The sequence below is a fragment of the Colobus angolensis genome, unplaced genomic scaffold (assembly GCF_000951035.1).
Source record: "Colobus angolensis palliatus isolate OR3802 unplaced genomic scaffold, Cang.pa_1.0 Scaffold25, whole genome shotgun sequence".
Taxonomy (NCBI): Eukaryota; Metazoa; Chordata; class Mammalia; order Primates; family Cercopithecidae; genus Colobus; species Colobus angolensis.
The window spans coordinates 3,048,739-3,069,502 of record NW_012115710.1 but is presented as its reverse complement, the minus strand read 5'-3'; the positions used below and the strand labels follow the sequence as shown (position 1 = coordinate 3,069,502).

At 47.1% G+C, this 20,764-nt stretch overlaps 1 protein-coding gene across 4 annotated transcripts; it reads left to right on the top strand.

The window, feature by feature from the left end:
* The first annotated feature begins 1,296 nt into the window (after window positions 1-1,296).
* On the top strand, window positions 1,297-6,535 carry LOC105514724 (prostate-specific antigen). 4 transcript variants are annotated; one of them, XM_011946292.1, is made up of 5 exons: window positions 1,297-1,377; window positions 2,632-2,791; window positions 4,401-4,687; window positions 4,832-4,968; window positions 6,349-6,535. In XM_011946292.1, the coding sequence occupies exons 1-5, from the start codon at window positions 1,332-1,334 to the stop codon at window positions 6,502-6,504; spliced, it is 786 nt and encodes a 261-aa protein (XP_011801682.1). In that variant the 5' UTR covers window positions 1,297-1,331; the 3' UTR covers window positions 6,505-6,535. The 4 variants fall into 4 exon arrangements, with proteins under 4 accessions (XP_011801682.1, XP_011801681.1, XP_011801683.1 ...); XM_011946291.1 differs by having other exon boundaries at window positions 4,401-4,705; window positions 6,349-6,529; XM_011946293.1 differs by having other exon boundaries at window positions 5,902-6,528.
* The last annotated feature ends 14,229 nt before the right edge of the window (window positions 6,536-20,764 follow it).

Here is a 20,764-nt window from a genome sequence, read left to right as displayed (position 1 = left end):
TGGTCCATCACCATATCTAGGTAATTTTTAAAGTTTTTTTGGGCCGGGCGTGGTGGCTCATGCCTCTAATCTCAACACTATGGGAGGCCGAGGTGGGTGGATCATGAGGTCAGGGGTTCCAGACCAGCCTGACCAACATGGTGAAACTCTGTCTCTACTGAAAAAAAAAGTACAAAAGTTAGCCAGGCATGTTGGTACACACCTGTAATCCCAGCTACTCAGGAGGCTGAGGCAGGAGAATCACTTGAACCTGGGAGGCAGAGGTTGCAGTGAGCCAAGATCGTGCCACTGCACTCCAGCCTGGGCAACAGAGTGAGACTCCGTCTCAAAAAGAAAAAAAAATTTTTTTTTTTTTTTTTTTTTTGTAGAAATGTATCTTGCCTTGTTCCTCTGGTTGGCCTTCAACCCCTGGCTTCAAGCGATCGTTCTACCTTGGCCTCGGAATGTGTTGGGATTACCTGTGTGAGCCACTATGCCTGACCTGTCATTTAATCTTGAGGTGCATAAACTGGCTCCTGAAGGCTAAGTATCTTATTGGAGAAGGGGCATTGGATTTTGCATGAGGGTGATTCTGACCTGGGAGGGCAGGTCAGCAGGCATCTTTCTGTTGCACAGATAGAGTGCACAGGCCTGGAGAACAAGGAGTAGGGGGTTATTGGAATTTCACATTGTTTGACGGACATTGGATTTTGAAATGCTAGGGAACTTCGGGAGACTCATATTTCTGGGTTAGAGTATCTGTGGACCACAAGATCTTTTTATGATGACAGTAGCAATGTATGTGTGGAACTGGATTCTGGGTTGAAAGTGCAAGGAAAAGAGAGGACTGAATGCCAAGACATCTATTTCAGGAGCATGAGAAATAAAAGTTCTAGTTTCTGGGCTCAGAGTGGTACAGGAATCAAGGAGTCTCACAGTCCCCTGGGTGCTGGTATTTTAGGGCACATTGGGTCTTGGAGTGCAAAGGATCTAGGCATGTGAGGCTTTGTATGAAGAATCGGGGACTGTACCCATCCCCTGTTTCTGGTTCATCCCGGGCCTGTCTCCTCTGCCTTTGTCCCCTAGATCAAGTCTCCATGAGCTACAGGGCCTGGTGCATCCAGGGTGATCTAGTAACTGCAGAACAGCCAGTGCTGGTTCTCCCTCTCCTTCCACAGCTCTGGGTGTGGGAGGGGGTTGTCCAGCTTCCAGCAGCATGGGGAGGGCCTTGGTCAGCATCTGGGTGCTGGGAGGGCAGGGGCGGAGTCCTGGGGAATGAAGGTTTTATAGGGCTCCTCGGGGAGGCTCCCCAGCCCCAAGCTCACCGCCTGCACCTAGAGAGCTGTCTCACCATGTGGGTCCTGGTTGTCTTCCTCACCCTGTCCGTGACGTGGATTGGTGAGAGGGGCCAGGGTTGGGGGGATGCAGGAAGGGGAGCCAGCCCTGACTCTCAAGCTGAGGCTCTTTCCCTCCCACCCAGCACCCCAGCCCAGACAGGGTGCTAGGCTCTTTTCTGTCTCTCCCCGTCCCACTCCAAACCTATACCCCCAGCCCCTCCATATTGCAACAGTCCTCACTCCCACACCAGGTCCCCACTCCCTCCCACTTACCCCAGAACTTTCTCCCCATTGCCCAGCCAACTCCCTGCTCCCAGCTGCTTTACTAAAGGGGAAGTTCCTGGACATCTCCGTGTTTCTGTTTGTGGGGCTCAGAACCTCCAAGGACCTCTCTCGATGCCATTGGTTCCTTGGACCCTATCACTGGTCTGCCTCCTGAGCCCCTCAGTCCTACCACAGCCTGCTGACTTTTCCCATTCGGCTGTGAGTGTTCAACCCTATCCCAAAGACTTTGATGCTTGTGCTCCCCATCTTGCCCTAGGACACCCAGATGCCAACCAGACACGTCCTCCTTCCTAGCCAGGCTATCTGGCCAGAGACAACAAACGGGTCTCTCAGTCCGGCAGTGGGACTCTGAGAAGTCCCCATTCCCTGACTCTTAGCTCCAGACTCTTCATTCAGTGGCCCACCTTTTCCATAGGAAAAACACGAGCATCCCCAGCCACAACGGCCAGCTCTCTGATTCCCTAAATCTGCATCCTTTTCAAAACCTAAAAACAAAAACAGAAACCGAAAAAACAAACAAACAAACAAACAAAAACTCACTCAGGCCAGAACTGTTTTCTCAACCCGGGACTTCCTAAACTTTCCAAAACCTTCCTCTTCCAGCAACTGAACCTTGCCATTAGGCACTTATCCCCGGTTCCTAGCATCCCTTATCCCCTCAGAATCCACAACTTGTACCAAGTTTCCCTTCTCCCAGTCCAAGACCCCAAATCACCACCAAGGACCCGATCCCCAGACTCGAGATATCGTCTGGACGCTGTCCTGTGTCTCCTACCCTGATCCCTGGGGTCACCTCTGCTCTCAGAGCATGGAGCCTCCCCACCAGCCCCAGCCACCAACCTGCAAACCCGGGGAAGAGTGACAGAATTCCCAGCCTTTCCCAGCTCTCCCTGCCCATGTCCCAGGACTCCCAGCCCTGGTTCTCTGCCCCCATGTCTTTTCAAACCCACATCCTAGATCCCTCTCCTATCCGAGTCCCCCAGTTCCTCCTGTGAACCCTGATCCCCCTGATCTAGCACCCCCTCTGCAGGCGCTGCACCCCTCATCCTGTCTCGGATTGTGGGAGGCTGGGAGTGTGAGAAGCATTCCCAACCCTGGCAGGTGCTTGTGGCCTCTCATGGCAGGGCAGTCTGCGGGGGTGTTCTGGTGCACCCCCAGTGGGTCCTCACAGCTGCCCACTGCATCAGGAGGTGAGTAGGGCCCTGGGGTCTAGGGAGGGGGTGTCTGTGTCCCAGAAGAATAACAGCTGCGCATTTCCCCCAGGATAACCTCTAAGGCCGACCTTGGGACTGGGGGAGAGAGGGAAGGTTCTGGTTCAGATCACATGGGGAGGCAGGATTGGGGCTGGACCACCCTCCCCATGGCTGCCTGGGTCTCTGTCTGTGTCCCTCTATGTCTCTCTGTGTCGCTTTCATTATGTCCCTTGTTATCTGGCTTGGTTGTGTCTCTCTGTGTGACTATTTTGTTCTCTCTCTCCCTCTCTTCTCTGTCTTCAGTCTCCATACCTCCCCCTCTGTCCATCTCTGGTCCCTCTCCAGCCAGTGTGTCTCACCCTCTATCTCTCTGCCGGGCTCTCTCTCTGGGTCTCTGTCTCCCCTGTGCCTTCTCCCTAGTGAACACACACAGGATGGGCGTGGGGGAACCCTGAGAAAGGGAAGGGCTTGGGCCGGGCGCGGCGGCTCACACCTGTAATCCCAGCACTTTGGGAGGCCGAGGCGGGTAGATCCCCTGAGGCCAGGAGTTCGAGACCAGCCTGGCCAACATAGTGAAACCCCATCTCTACTAAAAATACAAAACAAGTAGCCGGACATGGTGGCACGAGCCTGTAGTCCCAGCTACTCGGGAGGCTGAGGGAGGAGAATTGCTTGAACCTGGGTGGTGGAGGCTGCAGTGAGCTGAGATAGCACCACTGCACTCCAGCCTGGGTGACAGAGGGAGACTCCACCTCAAAAAAAAGAAAAGAAAAGAAAAAGAAAAGAAAAGAAGAAGAAGGGTTTTGTCCTTTGTGTGTGTGTGTGGGTATGAGGAGGCCTCTCTCACTCCATTCCTTCTCCAGGACATCCCTCCACTCTTGGGAGACACGGAGAAGGGCTAGTTCCAGCTGGAGCTTGGATGGGCAATTGAGGGAGGAGGAAGGAGAAGGGGGAAGGAGAACAGGGTTTGTGGGAAAGGACCCTGGGGAGGGAAGCGGCGGGGAATACAGTGTCGGGCCTGCAGGCGAGGCCACCTACCCACTTGGAAACCGACACCAAAGCCGCATCTACAGCAGAGCCACTCTGAGGCCTCCCCTCCCTGGCGGTGCCCACTCAGCTCCAGTCTCTCTCCTTCTCTCTCCCACACTCTATCACCCCTGGCTTCCTCTCTACTTATTTCTCATTCTTCCTTGACTTCCTGGTTCCCTTTCTCATTTGTCTGTTTCTCACTTTCTGCCTGGTTTTGTTCTCTCTCTTTCTCTGGCCCCTGTCTGTTTCTCTATGTTTCTATCTTTTCTTTCTCATCCTGTATGTTTTTGGCTCACCTAGTTGCTCACTATTCTCCCCTCTGCCCTTTCATTCTCTCTGTCCTTTTACACTCTGTCTCTTTCGCTTGGTTTCTCTGTTTCTGTATCTGCCTTTCACCCTATCATACTGCTCTTTCCCAACTCATTGTCTGTGTTTTTGGCCCTTACTGTGTCTTCCCCAACCCCGTGTTTTTCTCGCAGTTTCTTTCTCTGTTTTGGAGCCTCCCCCTTGCTCCTCTGTCCCGTCTCTCTTGCCCCATCATCCTCGCTCCTCATTCCTGCATTTGCTTCCTCCCCAGCAACAGCGTGATCTTGCTGGGTCGGCACAACCTGTTTCATCCTGAAGACACGGGCCAGGTATTTCAGGTCAGCCACAGCTTCCCACACCCGCTCTACAACATGAGCCTCCTGAAGAATCAGTTCCTCAGGCCAGGTGATGACTCCAGCCACGACCTCATGCTGCTCCGCCTGTTAGAGCCTGCCGAGATCACAGATGCTGTGAAGGTCCTGGACCTGCCCGCCTGGGAGCCAGCACTGGGGACCACGTGCTACGCCTCAGGCTGGGGCAGCATCCAACCGGAGGAGTGTACGCCAGGGCCAGATGGTGCAGCTGGGAGCCCAGATACCTGGGTCTGAGGGCGGAGGGGGCAGGACTTCTGAGTCTGAGGGAGGAGGGGCCAAGGAACCAGGTGGGGTACAGCCCACAACAGTGCTTTTTCCTGGCCCGTAGACTTGACTCCAAAGAAACTTCAGTGTGTGGACCTCCGTATTATTTCCAATGGTGTGTGTGCGCAAGTTCACTTTCAGAAGGTGACCGAGTTCATGCTGTGTGCTGGAAGCTGGAGGGGCGGTAAAAGCACCTGCTCGGTGAGTCATTCCTACTCCCAAGGTCTTGAGGGGAAATGTGAGTGGGGACCTTAATTCTGGGCTGGGGTCCAGGAGCCAACCAGGCATCAGCTTGCCTTGTTCCCCAGCTGTAGCCACGCCCCCTCCCTGTGCATCTCCTTTCCTCCTTCCCCCTTCCTTGACTCCCTCAAGGCAATAGGTGATACTTACGGCACAGCCCATGTGTCTCTGCATTCAGCACACGGTTACTAGGCACCTGCTATGCGCCCAGTACTGCCCTAGAACCTGGGAAGCAGCAGTGAGCAGCCCCTCCCTTCTGCGGCCCCTGTGCCAGTGAGGGGCACAGGCAGGAACAGGGACCACAACACAGAAATGCTGGAGAGTGTCAGGAGGTGAAAGGGTTCTGGGGCAGGGAGAAGGGGTAGGGAGTGTGACTGCGAGGGGACGTCCTGCAGAAGACGGGAGTGAGCAAACACCTGCCGCAGGGGAGGGGGGAGCCATGCGGCACCTGCGGCAGCAGAGGGAGCAGCACCTGCCCAGGTCTGGAAGGAGGGCCCTGGAGGGCGTGAGGAGCAGCGAGGGGGCTGCGTGGCTGGAGTGAGGGATCAGGGACAGGAGGCGAGATGGCCTCGCACAGGGAAGAAAGGACCCCTCCTGCAGGGCCTCACCTGGGCCACAGAAGGACACTGCTTTGCCTCTGAGGAGTCAGGAGCTGGGGATGGTGCTGGACAGAAGCGGGAAAGGGCCTGGCTCAGGTGTCCAGAGGCTGCTACTGGTCTCCCTATGGGATCAGACTGCAGGGAGGAAGGGTGGCAGGGCTGTGGGCGGAGTGATGATGGGGCTAACCTGAGGGTGGTTCCAGGCCGTGTCCCCACCTGGGCCCTCATGCAGCCTCCCTCACAGGCTCCTGGCCCTTAGTCTCTCCCCTCTGCTCCGTTCTCCACCTGGCCCCAGTGGGTCATTCTGATCACTGAACTGACCATGCCAGCCCTGCTCACGGCCCTCCACGGCTCCCCAGTGCCCTGGAGAGGAGGTGTCTAGTCAGAGAGTAGTCCTGGAGAGATGGCCTCTGTGATGAGCCATGGGGGGGGCAGCATCCTGCAGACGGTCCTGGCCCTCGTCCCGCTGACCTGTCTGCAAGGACTGTCCTCCTGGACCCTCCCCCCTGCACAGAAGCTGGACCCTGAAGTTCCTTCCCCATCGGCCGGCATTGGAGCCCCTGTCCCCTCTATTGGAATCCCTGCCCACCTTCTTCTGGGAGTCAGCTCTGGAGACCTTTCTCTCTTTTCCCAAAGCTGGGAACTGCTCTCTGTGATGTGCCTGTCCGGGTTTGAAAGACAGGATTGCCCAGGCAGAAACTGGGGCTGACCTATCTCACTCTCTCCCCGCTTTTACCCTTAGGGTGATTCTGGGGGCCCACTGGTCTGTAATGGTGTGCTTCAAGGTATCACGTCATGGGGCAGCCAACCATGTGCCCTGCCCCAAAAGCCTTCCCTGTACACCAAGGTGGTGCGTTACCGGAAGTGGATCAAGGACACCATCATGGCAAACCCCTGAGCACCCCATCAACTCCCTACTTGTAGCAAAAAAAAAAAAAATCCACCTCAAGTTCTGGCATCACTTGGCCATTCTAGACACCAGGCACTTGGAACCTTGGAAATGACCGGGCCAAGGCTCAAGCCTCCCCAGTTCTATTGACCTTTGTCCTCAGGTGTGGGGTCCAGGGTTGCTAGGAAAAGAAATCAGCAGACACAGGTGTAGACCAGAGTGTTTCTTAAATGGGTATAATTTTGTCCTCTCCGTGTCCTGGGGGACACTGGCCATGCCTGGAGACATCTCACTCAGTTTCTTTGAGGACCCAGATAGGATGGGGTGTCTGTGTTGTTTGTGGGGTACAGAGATGAAGGAGGGGTGGGGTCCACACTGAGAGAGTAGACAGTGACATGTGCTGGATGCTGTCCCTGAAGCACTGAGCAGAAGCTGGAGGCACAATGCACCAGACACTCACAGCAAGGATGGAGTTGAAAACATAATCCACTCTGTCTTGGAGGCACTGGGAAGCCTAGAGAAGGCTGTGAACCGAGGAGGGAGGGTCTTCCTGTGGCATGGGATGGGGATGAAGTAAGGAGAGGGACTGGACCCCCTGGAAGCTGATTCACCATGGGGAGAGGTGTGTCGAGGTCCCCCAGACAACCCTCAGATTTGATGATTTCCTAGTAGAACTCACAGAAATAAAGAGCTGTTATACTGTGGTTTATTCTGGTTTGTTACACTGACAGGAGACACACTGAAATCAGCAAAGGAAACAGGCATCTAGTTGGGGGTGTGGAGAAAACAGGGAAAAAGTTTCAGTTGTTTTCTCCCAGTGGGGTGTTGTGGACAGCACCTAAATCACACAGAAGTGATGTGTGACCGTGTGTATGAAGTATTTCCAACTAAGGAAGCTCACCTGAGCCTTAGTGTCCAGAGTTTTTATTGGGGGTCTGTAGGATAGGCACGGAGTACTGGAATAGCTGACCTTAACTTCTCAGACCTGAGGTTCCCCAGAGTTCAAATAGATACAGCATGGCCCAGAGCCTCAGATGTACAAGAACAGGCATTCATCATGACTCACACAGTTAGCATGAATCATCTGGCACGGCCTGAGGCCCCAGGTATACCAAGGTACTTGGGCCGAATATTCCAAGCGATTAAATGTCATCTCCCAGGAGTTATCCAAGGGTGAGCCCTGTACTTGGAAGGTTCAGGCTTTGAGCAGTGCAGGGCTTCTGAGTCAACCTTTTACTGTACGGGGAGTGAGGGAAAGGGAGAAGATGAGGAAACCGCCTGGGGATCTGGTTCTGTCTTGTTGTCAAGTGGACCATGGGGCTATCCCAAGAAGGAGGAATTCAGAAATAGGGGAAGGTTGAGGAAGGACATTGAACTCAAAAGGGATACAGTGATTGGTTTATTTGTCTTCTCTTCACGTCATTGGTGCTGAGGAATTCCCACCCTGAGGTTATGAAGGTGTCTGAACACCTAACACATAGCACTGGAGATATGAGATCGACAAGAGTTTCTTAGCCACAGAGCTTCACAGCCTAGGGCACGAGGACACTGTACACCAGGCAGGATGACATGGGAATTGCACTCAGGATTGGCTTGAAGAAGCAAGGACTGTGGGGTGGGCTTTGTTGTAACAAGAGGGCAGGGTGAACTCTGGTTCCTGTGGGGGAATGTGATGGTCTTGTTACAAATTTTTCAAGCTGGCAGGGAATAAAAGCCATCAGAGTGAGGACTTTGTGGAGGGCGGCTGCCCCAACTGATAAAGGAAGTAGCCAGGTGGGGGCCTTTCCCATTGTGGGGGTGGGGGATATATCTGGCAATAGAAACCTTTAAGACCCTTTCAGTTACAAGTACTGAGGCAGCAAATAAAATGGAATCTTATTTTCTGACTTTATACTGCATGAGTATGAAGATATATTTGATTCTGCACAGGGGGTGAGGGAAAGGAGGGGAGGAGGAAAGTTTCTTCAGGTCTGGTTTGGTCTTGTGATCCAGGGGACCTTGGAGCTCTTCCTGCAACATGGGACTGTTTTTTATTTTATTTTATTTTACATTTTATTTTATTTTATTTTATCTTAAGTTCTGGGCTACAGGATGTGCAGCTTTGTTACATAGGTAAACGTGTGCCATGGTGATTTGCTGCACCTATCAATCCATCACCTAGGTATTAAGCCCAGCATGCATGAGCTATTTTTCCTGACACTCTCCCTCTCCCTGACTCCCACAACAGGCCTCAGTGTGTGTTGTTCCCTTCCCTGTGTCCATGTGTTCTCATTGTTTAGCTCCCACTTGTAAGTGAGAACATGCGGTGTTTGATTTTCTGTTCCTGTGTTAGTTTGCTGAGGATAATGGCTTCCAGCTTCATCCATGTTCCTGCAAAGGACCTGATCTCATTCTTTTTTATGGTTGCATAGGAATTGTTTTTACAAATCCAATTGCTATTGTATTTAACTACAAGTTAATCTAATTAGCATACTAAAAGAGATTAGAGAAGACATTAGGTACATTGAATGAGATAATATATAAAATAGGACCAAGGTGAAATATTAGGTAGGAAAAGTATAATAGTTGAAAAAAGTAAAAAAAAAAAAAAAACATGCATGAGTAGCAGAATGGAAAAGAGGTGAAGAACATAATAGGGACTTTTTAGACCAGATTGAAGGACAGAGACAGAAAAATTTTAAGGAACTGCTAAACCGTGTGAGTGTTAGAAGTACAGTCCATTGCCGGGCGCGGTGGCTCATGCCTGTAATCCCAGCACTTTGGGAGGCCGAGGCGGGCGGATCACAAGGTCAGGAGATCAAGACCACGGTGAAACCCCGTCTCTACTAAAAATACAAAAAATTAGCCGGGCACAGTGGCGGGCGCCTGTAGTCCCAGCTACTCGGGAGGCTGAGGCAGGAGAATGGCGTGAACCCGGGAGGCGGAGCTTGCGGTGAGCCGAGATTGCACCACTGCACTCCAGTCTGGGCGACAGAGCGAGACTCCGTTTTAAAAAAAAAAAAAAAAAAAAAGAAGTACAGTCAATGACATTAAAGTCTCAGGAGGAGAAAACAACAGGAAAGGAGGAAATATGTGAGTAAATTAGTAGAGACGTGTCTGATGGATTTTAAAATATTTGAAAGACCTCAGATCAAAGGATACATACCGTGCCATTGAAGAGGAAGATGGAAGAGCCAAGAAGCCAGAAGACAGTTAGAAATTTCATTGGCAAAGCTTAAATTTTAAAAGTTCTAGAGAGAAAGGATGGCAGAAATATTGGAAGGAAAGAAGGTGGAACCTAGAATATAAATTCATCCCAGCAGTTTGGTAGTGTGCACCTGTAGCCTTTTCTAGATAATACCCTATTGTCATACATTGCCTAAGGGAGTGTAAAATGGGCTCCTTATTTATTTATTTATTTATTATTATTATTTTTTAATATTTGAGATGGAGCCTCCCTCTGTCTCCCAGGCTGGTGTGCAATGGTGTGATACCACTCACTGCAACCTCTGCCTCCCCAGTTCAAGCAATTCTCTTACCTCAGCCTCCCGAGTAGCTGGGATTACAGGTGTGTGCCACCACACTCAGCTAATTTTTGTATTTTTTTGTAGAGACAGGGTTTCGCCATGTTGGCCAGGCTGGTCTCGAACTCCTGACCTCAGGTGATCCGCCTGCCTCGACCTCCCAAAGTGCTGGGATTACAGGCGTGAGCCACCACCCCCAACCACTTTATTTATTTATTATTATTATTTTTATAAAATTTCAGCTTCTATTTGAATTACAAGGGGCATGTATATACGATTGTTACATGGGTATATTGAACTCAGGTGGTGATCATACTACCCAACAGGTAAGTTTTCAACCCGCTCGCCCTCTTTTCCTCCCCATTTGAGTAGTGTGCAATGTCTGTTGTTCTCACATTTATGTCTATGTGTGCTCAAGGTTTAGCTCCCACCTATAAGTGAGAACATGTGGTGTTTGGTTTTCTGTTCCTGTGTTAATTCACTTAGGATTACGGTTTCCAGCTCCATTAATATTGCTGTAAAGGATACGATTCATTTTCCATGGCTGTGCAGTATTCCATATTGCATGTATACCACATTTTTTTTTCTTTTTTTTTTGAGACAGAGTCTCACTTTGCTGCCCAGGTTGAAGTGCAGTGGCATGATCTCGGCTCACTGCAAGCTTCACCTCCTGGGTTTACACCATTCTCCTGCCTCAACCTCCCAAATAGCTGGGACTACAGGCGCCCGCCACCACATCTGGCTAATTTTTTTGGTATTTTTAGTAGAGACGGGGTTTCACGGTGTTAGGTAGGATGGTATCCATCTCCTGACCTCGTGGTCCACCCGCCTCGGCCTCCCAAAGTGCTGGGATTACAGGCGTGAGCCACCACGCCCGGCCCATATATACCACATTTTCTTTGTCCAGTCCACCACTGATGGGCAACTAGGTGGATTCTACGATTTTGCTATTGTGTGTAGTGTGGCAGTAAACATATGAATGAATGTATCTTTTTGGTATAATGATTTGTATTCCTTTGAGTATACAGTCATTAATAGGATTGCTGGGTTGAACGGTGGCTCTGTTTAAAATCCTTTGAGAGTTTTCCAAACTGCTTGCCATGGAGACCAAACTAATTTACCTTTTCACCAACAGTATATAAGCATTCCCTTTTCTCCACAGCTTTGTCATCATGTTTTCTTTTTCTTTTCTTTTTGAGACGGAGTCTTGCTCTGTCACCCAGGCTGGACTGCAGTGGCCGGATCTCAGCTCTCTGCAAGCTCCGCCTCCCGGGTTTATGCCTCTCCTGCCTCAGCCTCCTGAGTAGCTGGGACTACAGGCGCCCGCCACCTCACCCGGCTAGTTTTTTGCATTTTTAGTAGGGACGGGGTTTCACCATGTTAGCCAGGATGGTCTTAATCTCCTGACCTCGTGATCCGCCCGTCTCGGCCTCCCAAAGTGCTGGGATTACAGGCTTGAGCCACCGCGCCCGGCCTTCTTTTTCTTTAAAAAAGAATATTTTATTGTTTTTCCAGGGTACATGTGAAGGATGTGCAGGTTTGTTACACAGGTAAACGTGTGCCATGGTGGTTTGCTGCACCTATCAACCCATCACCTGGGTATTAAGCCCAGCATGCATTAGCTCTTTTCCCTAATGCTGTCACCACTGCCCACCCTCACCCTGACAGGGCAAACAGACAACCTACAGAATGGGAGAAAATTTTTGCAATCTATCCATCTGACAAAGGTCTAATATCCAGAAACTACAAGGAACTTAAGCAAATTTTTGCTTTTTTTTTTTTTTTTTTGAGACGGAGTCTCACTCTGTCACCCAGGCTGGAGTGCAGTGGCCCAATCTCGGCTCACTGCAAGCTCCGCCTCCCAGGTTCAAGTGATTCTCCTGCCTCAGCCTTCCGAACAGCTGGGATTACAGGCGCCCGCCATCATGACTGGCTAATTTTTGTATTTTTAGTAGCGACAGGATTTCACCATGTTGGCCAGGCTGCTTTGAAACCCCTGACCTCAAACAATCTGCCTGCCTTGGCCTCCCAAAGTGCTGAGATTACAGATGTGAGCCACTGTGCCCAGCCAAGAATGTCATTTTCTAAGACGTCCAAGAACCTCAAGATACTTTGGGACCTTGAGAAGGGAGGAATTCATACAGGTATTACAAGCACAGCCTAATAGCAAATCTTTGGCATAATTTGGCTTCTAGCCTTTAGGCTTTTAAAAGTCGAATCCAAAATTTTTTATAAAAGTTCCAGCTAAGCTACCTTAAAAGGGGTCTGTATGGTTGATCACTCTTCTTGCTATACTTTACACAAATAACCAGGCCAAATATAATGAGGCCAACATTTATTTTGCAAATAAATTGGTCCTGCTATGATTTATTCTTGGTAAAAACAGGGTAAGTGGACAGAGAAAAATTTCGATTGTGTCCCTGACCTTTTTTTCTGAATTTTTATATTTGCCTACAGTTTGTGCTAAATCCTGAATTATTTTCTGGCTACAAAAAGTCTCTAAAGAAGAACTGGGTTTTCATTTTCTTCGTGGCACATTTATCTGACTCTTTATTAGAACAACTTTTTTTTAATTTTTTTGGTGTTCTAGCTTTGTGTGCATTACATTTCTACTCTTCAAATTATTGTTATATGTATCTCATAGTTTTACTTCTTTTGAGAAAACTGAAGCCATGGTATTCTGAGGACTAGAGATGACTCAACGGAGCTGGCGAATCTCCCTCATGTGCAACCCACTGGCCTCGATCTGTTTCAGGTTGCTGATGCACTGCTGCTGAAGCTATAGTTTTAAACCCTCACTGAAGGATCAGGGACCATCATGGAAGAGGATTCAGTGGTTCTCATTCAAGCTGAGGCAAATTTCCTTTCAGATGGTCATTCCGGGGAACCCGTGGTTGTGTGGGGGAAATCAGGCCACTGACTGTGAATATCCATCCCTCTACCGTGATCTTGAATTGTGACTATCTATGTCCACTTCTGTCTCCTTCACTGTATTTGGAGTTGATCTGGTCGTTCAGCTGGAAATGGGGGAAGATTTGGTCAAATTATTGAGACACAGCTGGGCCTGGATCAGTGTAAGCTGCTCTGGTTTTATTGAACAGATGAAATCACATTTTTTGTTTTTCAAAATCTAAGAAATCTTATAGAGTTAACAGTGGACTCATAACAAGAGTGAACACCAGGACTCTCATTCTTGATTCTTTTCTGAGACACCAAAATGAGATTTTTTTAATTCCACCCTAATTCTTTTTTTTTTTTTTTTTTTTTGAGACATAGTCTGGGTCTTCTGCTCTGGCACTCAGGCTGGAGCGCAATGGTGCGATATAGCTCACTGAACCACCCTTGACCTCCTGGACTTAAGGGATCCTCCTGCTTCAGCCTCCTGAGAGAATCCAAGAGGAAGAGCATGTTAGGGAGGAGGAGAGACAAATGGCGAAAGGAAATTTATTATGCCACAGGTGGGATGAATTTGTGTCTGGAAGGATGCAAGTAGGGCCAAGAAGGTTCCGCTTCAGCTTGACTTACACTGCCGTCAGAAAAGTTCGACTCTGCCTTGTTCCCTCTTCTGTCGTTTGGCTGCACCCAACTGGGGCCCCTCCTAACTCCAAGGGCCAAGAAGGTTCAACTTCAGCTTGGCTTACACTGCTCTCAGAAAAGTTCAACCTAGCCTTGGTCCCTGTTCTGTCATGTGGCTGTGCCCAGCTGGGGCCCCTCCTACCTCCCACCCTTCTATCTCTAGCTGGATAGGTGCAGCCTTAGTGCCCAACTGTTTGTCAAAAACTCTGAAGGGGCTGATATTTTGCCAACTTGCAAACAAATAAATTAGCCTGCCACAGTTTTATGGATACTGGCAGAACACACTGGATTCTGGATCAAAGGCAAAGGTCTTTATTACTCACAGCACAGAAGGCAGCATGAGCTTTGTGTTCACATCAGTTCACCTTGACCCTAAGTCCCACAGGAATGATCAGAGAAGTTTAGGAGGATTCTGTGCACACGGTGCCTTGACCCACGGCTGAGAAACCTGAGCTTAGGAATCCTGAATCTTATAAGGGGACTATTAATGTTTGTCCAAGAGGAAGACACATTCTTCGTTATCCCGACCACAAACAGACCTGCTCTGGAGGAACATATTATATTTATTGTACTGAACACTAAACAAATCTGCTTGAAGGGACACATTATCTTTATTACACTGGTCGGTAGTCAAAGCTGTTTTGTTGAAAATACCGTTTGCAAGATTGCTTGCTAGCCAAACATCCTTGACAGCCCAAAGCAATTTTTTTTTTTTTTTGCTTTGAAGACATGTAGAAACATGAAAGGCCCATGGAGAATTTTCTCTCAGAATCATAATGTAAATGCTCTAACCTTCCCTGCAAAACAAGCTTATACTTTCTTCCTTATACCCCTTGTCTGCCACGTCTGTTACCCTAGCCTCACCAGTGTTCCAGGCCCAGTTCCCCATGATGGCAGGAAAAATACGGGGAGCTGATCTGGATATCCCCTATTGTTGCTGCCCCATTGTTGCTGTCTGTTTATGTGTGGATTTGATGTTGAGGGGACATGCCCACATTTCCCAGTGTAGAGGCTCATGGTCTTCTGACTGTGAACAGTCCATGTTTGGTACTTGTGAGTAGTGTAGTTCTGTGTGCCTGTGTGTGTGTGTGTATGTGCATGCACATGTGTATGTGGTGGGTGTGCAAGGCCCTACTGTCCACTACCTGCCCACACATGTGAGCCATGTCCCCATATGGGAAAACTGAAGAGTAGCCTTCAACACCAAGTGTCTGACTTGGGGGATGATCTAGAGACGGATAAATCTTTCTTGTCCCAGCTGCCTGTGTCTCCAGAATATGTCTTTCCCCATAAATGCCCAACTCTGTGTCTGGGAGTTGCCTGGAATCTAATCTATGAGCCTGTATTTGAATATCTGGCCCTTGGGGTTGCTGTCTGCAACTTTGAAACATCACTAAGTGGCTTTATGGATGAATCACAGTATTAGCCTTGACTAACTTTATTTGGGTCTGCACATATGTCAGATTTTGGCTGTGTTTGTTTTCTCAGTCTGAACAGCCACATGTACGTACTATAACTAAGTCATGTGTCCTTGATTAAAATCACTGATATTTATTACTATGCATTACAGTTACTGTGTGCCAGCCATTATCATGCACACCCATACATGTGCTTATACACAGAGACACATTTTTCTATTTAAGTCTTAAGAAAACCCCCATGAACAAATGAGGAAATGGAAAGACACTGAGGTCAAATAATTTTCTCAAAGATTCAGAACCAATATGTTTGATCCCAGGTGGTCATACTTTTGGATACAACCACCATACTATAGACCCATGTCTGTGAATTGGTTTTGGGGGACTGCTCAGGATATGTCCCCTCAAAGTCAAACCTGACACTGCGTATCAGTGTCTCTCTCCTGTGTACCTTTACTAAGGCCCCCACCTTATATGTTCAGACCTTGTGTGCAAGTGTGTGCATCTGGAACATTGAGTCCAAAAGCTCACGTGTGTGTGTGTGTGTGTGTGTGCGCGCGCGCATGTGCATGCACACGTACACCCATGTCTATTTTTTTTTTTTTTGAGACAGAGTTTTGCTCTTGTTGCCCAGGCTGGAGTGCAAGGCATGATCTTGGCTCACGTCAACCTCTGCCTCCTGAGTTTAAGCGATTCTCCTGAGTCAGCCTTCCAAGTAGCTGGGATTACGGCCATGTGCCACCACGCCCTGCTAATTTTGTATTTTTAGTAGAGACAGGGTTTCTCCATGTTGGTCAGGCTGGTCTCGAACTCCCAACCTCAGGTGATCCACCCGCGTTGGCCTCCTAAGGTACTGGGATTACAGGCATGAGCCTGTAGATAGGAACAGAGACACAGAGACACTGATACAGAGACACCAAGACGAGGGCTGGGGAAGACAGAGTCAGAAAGCTAGGATGGGGAAGATGGAAACACAGGCACAAAGAGTTCTCAGGGTCAGTGAGTCTGAAAGGCACAGAGATGGAAAGGTGTTGACAGCAAACACAGCATACAGCCTATGTGCCCAGGCATTGTTCTAAGCACTTGACATGCAGTAATTCACTTTCATAGGAACCTTGCTTGGAAGATTTGTTTTTAGCCCCATTTCACAGAGTTAAGTAACAGAGAGGTTAAGTAACTTGCCGAAGGTCACACAGCTATCAGTGGTTTATTCCATTTTCACTGCTGAATAGGATTCCATTGTATGGATACACCACAGTTTATTTGTCTACTCACCAGTTTATGGAACATCTGTCACTGCTTTAACACTGCAAACGTCCCTCTCCCCAATCTTCCTTATTATTTAACTTATTGTATATGATTTATATGAATTTACAATATTATATTAACACATATAAATGTATATCTAATTTGTGATTTATTTTATTGGGTCTATTTTCTATTGTTTGTATCTCTCAGCTACAACAAGGACAAGGATCTTTGCCAGTTTTGTTCACTGGTTTATCCAAAGCTCCTGAAACAGTGCCTGGCACATAGTAGGTAGGTGATAAGTACTTACTGAATAAATGAGAATGAACGGATGGCCACAAACTATTTCTGTGACTGTATTTCTCAATCGAGCTTCTCGATCAGGGTACTGCCTGTCTGACTGTTTCCGTCTGCCATTGAGACAGACAACTAACACACACACACACTCTCACTCTCTGTCTCCCTGTGGTTGACACTCTCTCCATCACTCTTTCCTGTCTCTTTCAGTAGATCTCTCACTGGAGAGATCTCTGGGTCTCTGGAGGGTGGTTGGGGTCTTGTCAGGGTTCTGGAGTTGGGAATCTAGAGCAGAGGAATGGAGTTTGGAGCCTGGGTCTGAGATCTGGAGTCAACCTTCAGAATCTCCGGTTTGTGCTGTGGAATCTAGAGCTTGCAATCTGAATTCTGGGATTTTGGGGTTTGGAGTGAAGCATCTGGAATTTAGACCAGACATCAGTAAACTATTTCTGTAAAAGTTCAGAAAGTAATTATGTTAGGCTTTGTGGGCCAGACAGTCTGTGCTGTAATTGCTCGTTTCTGCTGTTGCAGCATAAGAGCAGTCACAGACAACACATGAAGGAATTAATTTATGTTCCAACCAAATGTTATTTACAAAAAGACACAGCAGCTGGATTTGGCCTACAGGCGTGATTTATTTACTTTTGATTAAACTGAAACCTGGAAAATGGAATCCAGAAATGGAAGTCTTGGTTCTAGAGTCCAAAGACTGGTCTGATGTCTAGAGTTTGGACCACCAGTCTGATTTCCAGGAAGATGAAGCTCAAAGTCTAAAATCTGAATTTGGTGACTGAGATCTTCATTTTGGAGTTAAGATTCTTTGTATGTGATCACAAAAGACTGTCACTTCATTGCAGGACAGTTTAGCCCTGAAATTGGGGTTTAGCCCGGGAGGGTTCTTGGCTTCACCCAGGAAAGGATTCAAGGGATCACGCAACTGCACTCCAGCCTGGGCAACAAGAGCGAAACTCCGTCTCAAAAAAAAAAATAAACAGAAATATATATGTATATATGTATATGCATATATTTACCATTTCTACTTGAAGTCATGAAAATGTCCTCCTAAATTATGTCCTAAGAGTTTCATTGTCTTGCCTTAATTAGGTCTACTTTACATGGAACTGATTTCTGTGTGTAGTATAAGGTAGGATTTCAATGCCATTTTTTTCCATACGGATACTCAATTTTCCCAGCAATACTTACTGAAAAGACATGTTCTCCACTGCTTTGCAGCGTGATTTCTGTTTCATGTAAAGTGCTTATAAATGCATAGATCTGCTTCTGGCTCTGGGTTCTAGTCTATTGGTATGTTTGCCTATGCCTGTGCTAATATCACACTTTTCATAATAAGTTACAAGTAGAAAAGGCTTCCTACCTTGCTTTTCTTCGAAAGTGTGCTGGCTGACCTTTGCCCTTGCCCTTTGCTCTTCTTTATAAATTTTAGAAACAGTCTGTCAGGCTCAAGAAAAAACCTACTGAGATTTTGGTTTGGATTGCATTGAATTTTAAAATAAATTTGGAGATAATTCTCATCTTTAAAACATTGAGTTTTCTCCTCCGTGCACATGCAACAATGTATCTCTCCATTTGTTTTGGTCTTTCTTTTCTTTTTTCTTTTCTTTTCTTTTCTTTCTTTCTTTCTCTCTTTCTCTTTCTTTCTTTCTCTCTTTCTCTTTCTTTCTTTCTTTCTTTTTTTTTTTTTGAGATAGAGTTTTGCTCTTGTTGCCCAGGCTGGAGTGCAATGGCATGATCTCGGCTCACCGCAACCTGCGCCTCCCAGGTTCAAGCAATTATCCTGCCTCAGCTTCCCGAGTAGCTGGGATTACAGGCATGACCCCCACACCCGGCTAATTTTGTATTTTTAGTAGAGACGGGGTTTCTCCATGCTGAGGCTGGTCTCGAACTCCTGACCTTAGGTGATTCGCCTGCCTCGGCCTCCCAAAGTGCTTGGATTATAGGCGTGAACCACTGTGCCCAGTCAATTATATGTTTATTTCTATAATTATGTGTTGATTATTTGGGGCTTTCTGCATTCACAATCATATCAGTTAAAAACAATAATGGTTTTATTGCCCTTCTTTAACCATTATATAGTTTATTTCATTTTCTTGCTTTATTTTGCTGGCTAAGATACGCTGTAGCATGCTGAACATAAGTAGTCACAACTGATTCATATGTCTTTGTTTGCAGGGTCAAAGGGAAAACTTTAAACATCTTTTTCATTAAGTATACAGTTTATGCTAGGTCTTTTAGATATTATTTACCATATTAAGGAAGTTCCCACCAATTCCTAGTTTGCTAGGTTTTTTTAAATAAATGAGTATTCAATTGTATTTTATTTATTTAATTTTTTGAAATGGAGTCTCGCTCTTTCGCCCAGGCTGGAATGCAGTGGTGTGATCTCGGCTCACTGCAAACACCGCCTTCCGGTTTCAAGCAATTCTCCTGCCTCAGCCTCCCAAGTAGCTGGGATTACAGGCGCCTGCCACCATGCCTGGCTAATTTTTGTATTTTTCGTAGAGACGTAGTTTCACCATGCTGGCCAGGCTGGTCTTGAACTCCTAACCTAGTGATCCACCTGCCTCAGCCTCCCAAAGTGCTGGGATTACAGGCTTGAGCCACCACACCCAGCCTCAGTTTTATTAAATGTGTTTTTGGCAAAATCATATTATTTTTCCCTTTAATTTTTTAGTGTAGTAAGTTGCATTAGTTGATATTCTGATGTTAAAAAATCCTGCATGCCTCATGTAAACTCAACTCCATTCTAATATACTGTTGTTTCATATATTGCCAGCTACAGATTTTATTTAGAATACTCGCGTTTACATTCAGGAGTCATAATGGTTTGTAATTTTTCTTTCTTAGCTATTCTTGTTGGGTTTTGGTATCCAGGTTATTTTGTCCTTGTGAATAGAGTTGGGAAGTGTTCCCTCTTTTTTAATTTTTGGAAGATTTTGTGGAATTTTATAATTGTTTTATTCTTGAATGATTGAGCATTCCGGAGAAAATTTGGAACTACAGCTTTGTTTGTGAGAAGACTTTTTTTTTTTTTTTTTTGAGACAGAGTCTCACTCTGTCACCCAGACTGGATTGCAGTGGCGTGATCTTGGCTCACTGCAACCTCTGCCTCCTGGGTTCGAGTGATTCCCTTGCTTCGGCCTCCCAAGTAGCTGTGACTATAGGCACCCACCACCATGCCCAACTAATTTTTGTATTTTTAGTAGAGATGTGGTTTCACCATGTTGGCCAGGCTGGTTTTCAACTCCTGGCCTCAAGCCATCCACCCACCTCAGTCTCCCAATGTGCTGGGATTACAGTCATGAGCCACCATGCCTGGCTAGTGAGATCTTTGAATTACTGCTTCAACGTCTTTAATGGTCAAACATGGCTATTTAGATTTTCTTCTTCTTCTTGAGTCAGTTTTGGTAAGTTACACTTTTAAATAAATTGCCCATTTCTTATAAATCTTGAAAGATACTGGCATAAAGTTGTTAATATCTTTTTCATGCTCACAGGAGCTAAAGTATATCTCCTTTTTCATTTTTAATCCTGGTTGTGTCTTTACTTTGTTCTTCATAATTCTCATTGGGGCTTACCAGTTTGTTAATCTATTAGAAAACTTGTCAACCTTCTCCAGTGCATATCTGTTTACTCTGCCACTAAGCTTTGCTCTTATATTTAGTATTTCCTTCCTTCTACTTCTCTGGAGTTTATTTTGCTGTTTTCCTTCCTACTTCTGGTGATGATTAAATCACGAATTAATTCTCTGCTCTTTTTCTTTTTCTTTCTTTTCTTTTTTTTTTTTGAGATAGAGTCTTGCTGTGTTGCCCAGGCTGGAGTGCAATGGCGTGATCTCGGCTCACTGCAATCTCTGCCTCCCAGGTTCATTCAATTCTCCTGCCTCAGCCTCCAGAGTAGCTGGGATTATAGGCATGCACCACCACACCCAGCTAATTTTTGTATTTTTAGTAGAGACGGGGTTTCACGGTGTTGGTCAGGCTGGTCTCAAACTCCTGACCTCAGGTGATCTGCCCGCCTTGGCCTCCCAAAGTGCACCGGCACCCGGCCAGCTCTTTTTCTTTTATAATTATGTGTTTATGGCTATATGTTTCTCTCCGAGCACTGTAGTAGGCACATACAATACATGTGCATACATCTTGTATTTTCCTTAGCATTTAACTCAAAATATTTTCTAATTTCCATTATATTTCTTGTTTTGAATTGTGG

Bases quoted from the DNA above. Each gene is read 5' to 3' on its own strand.
- LOC105514724 (XM_011946291.1), top strand. From the start codon at position 1,332: ATGTGGGTCCTGGTTGTCTTCCTCACCCTGTCCGTGACGTGGATTG. The intron at 1,378-2,631 runs GTGAGAGGGGCC...CCCCCTCTGCAG, and splicing joins CCTGTCCGTGACGTGGATTG to GCGCTGCACCCCTCATCCTG. The intron at 4,706-4,831 runs GTGCAGCTGGGA...CCTGGCCCGTAG, and splicing joins GTGTACGCCAGGGCCAGATG to ACTTGACTCCAAAGAAACTT.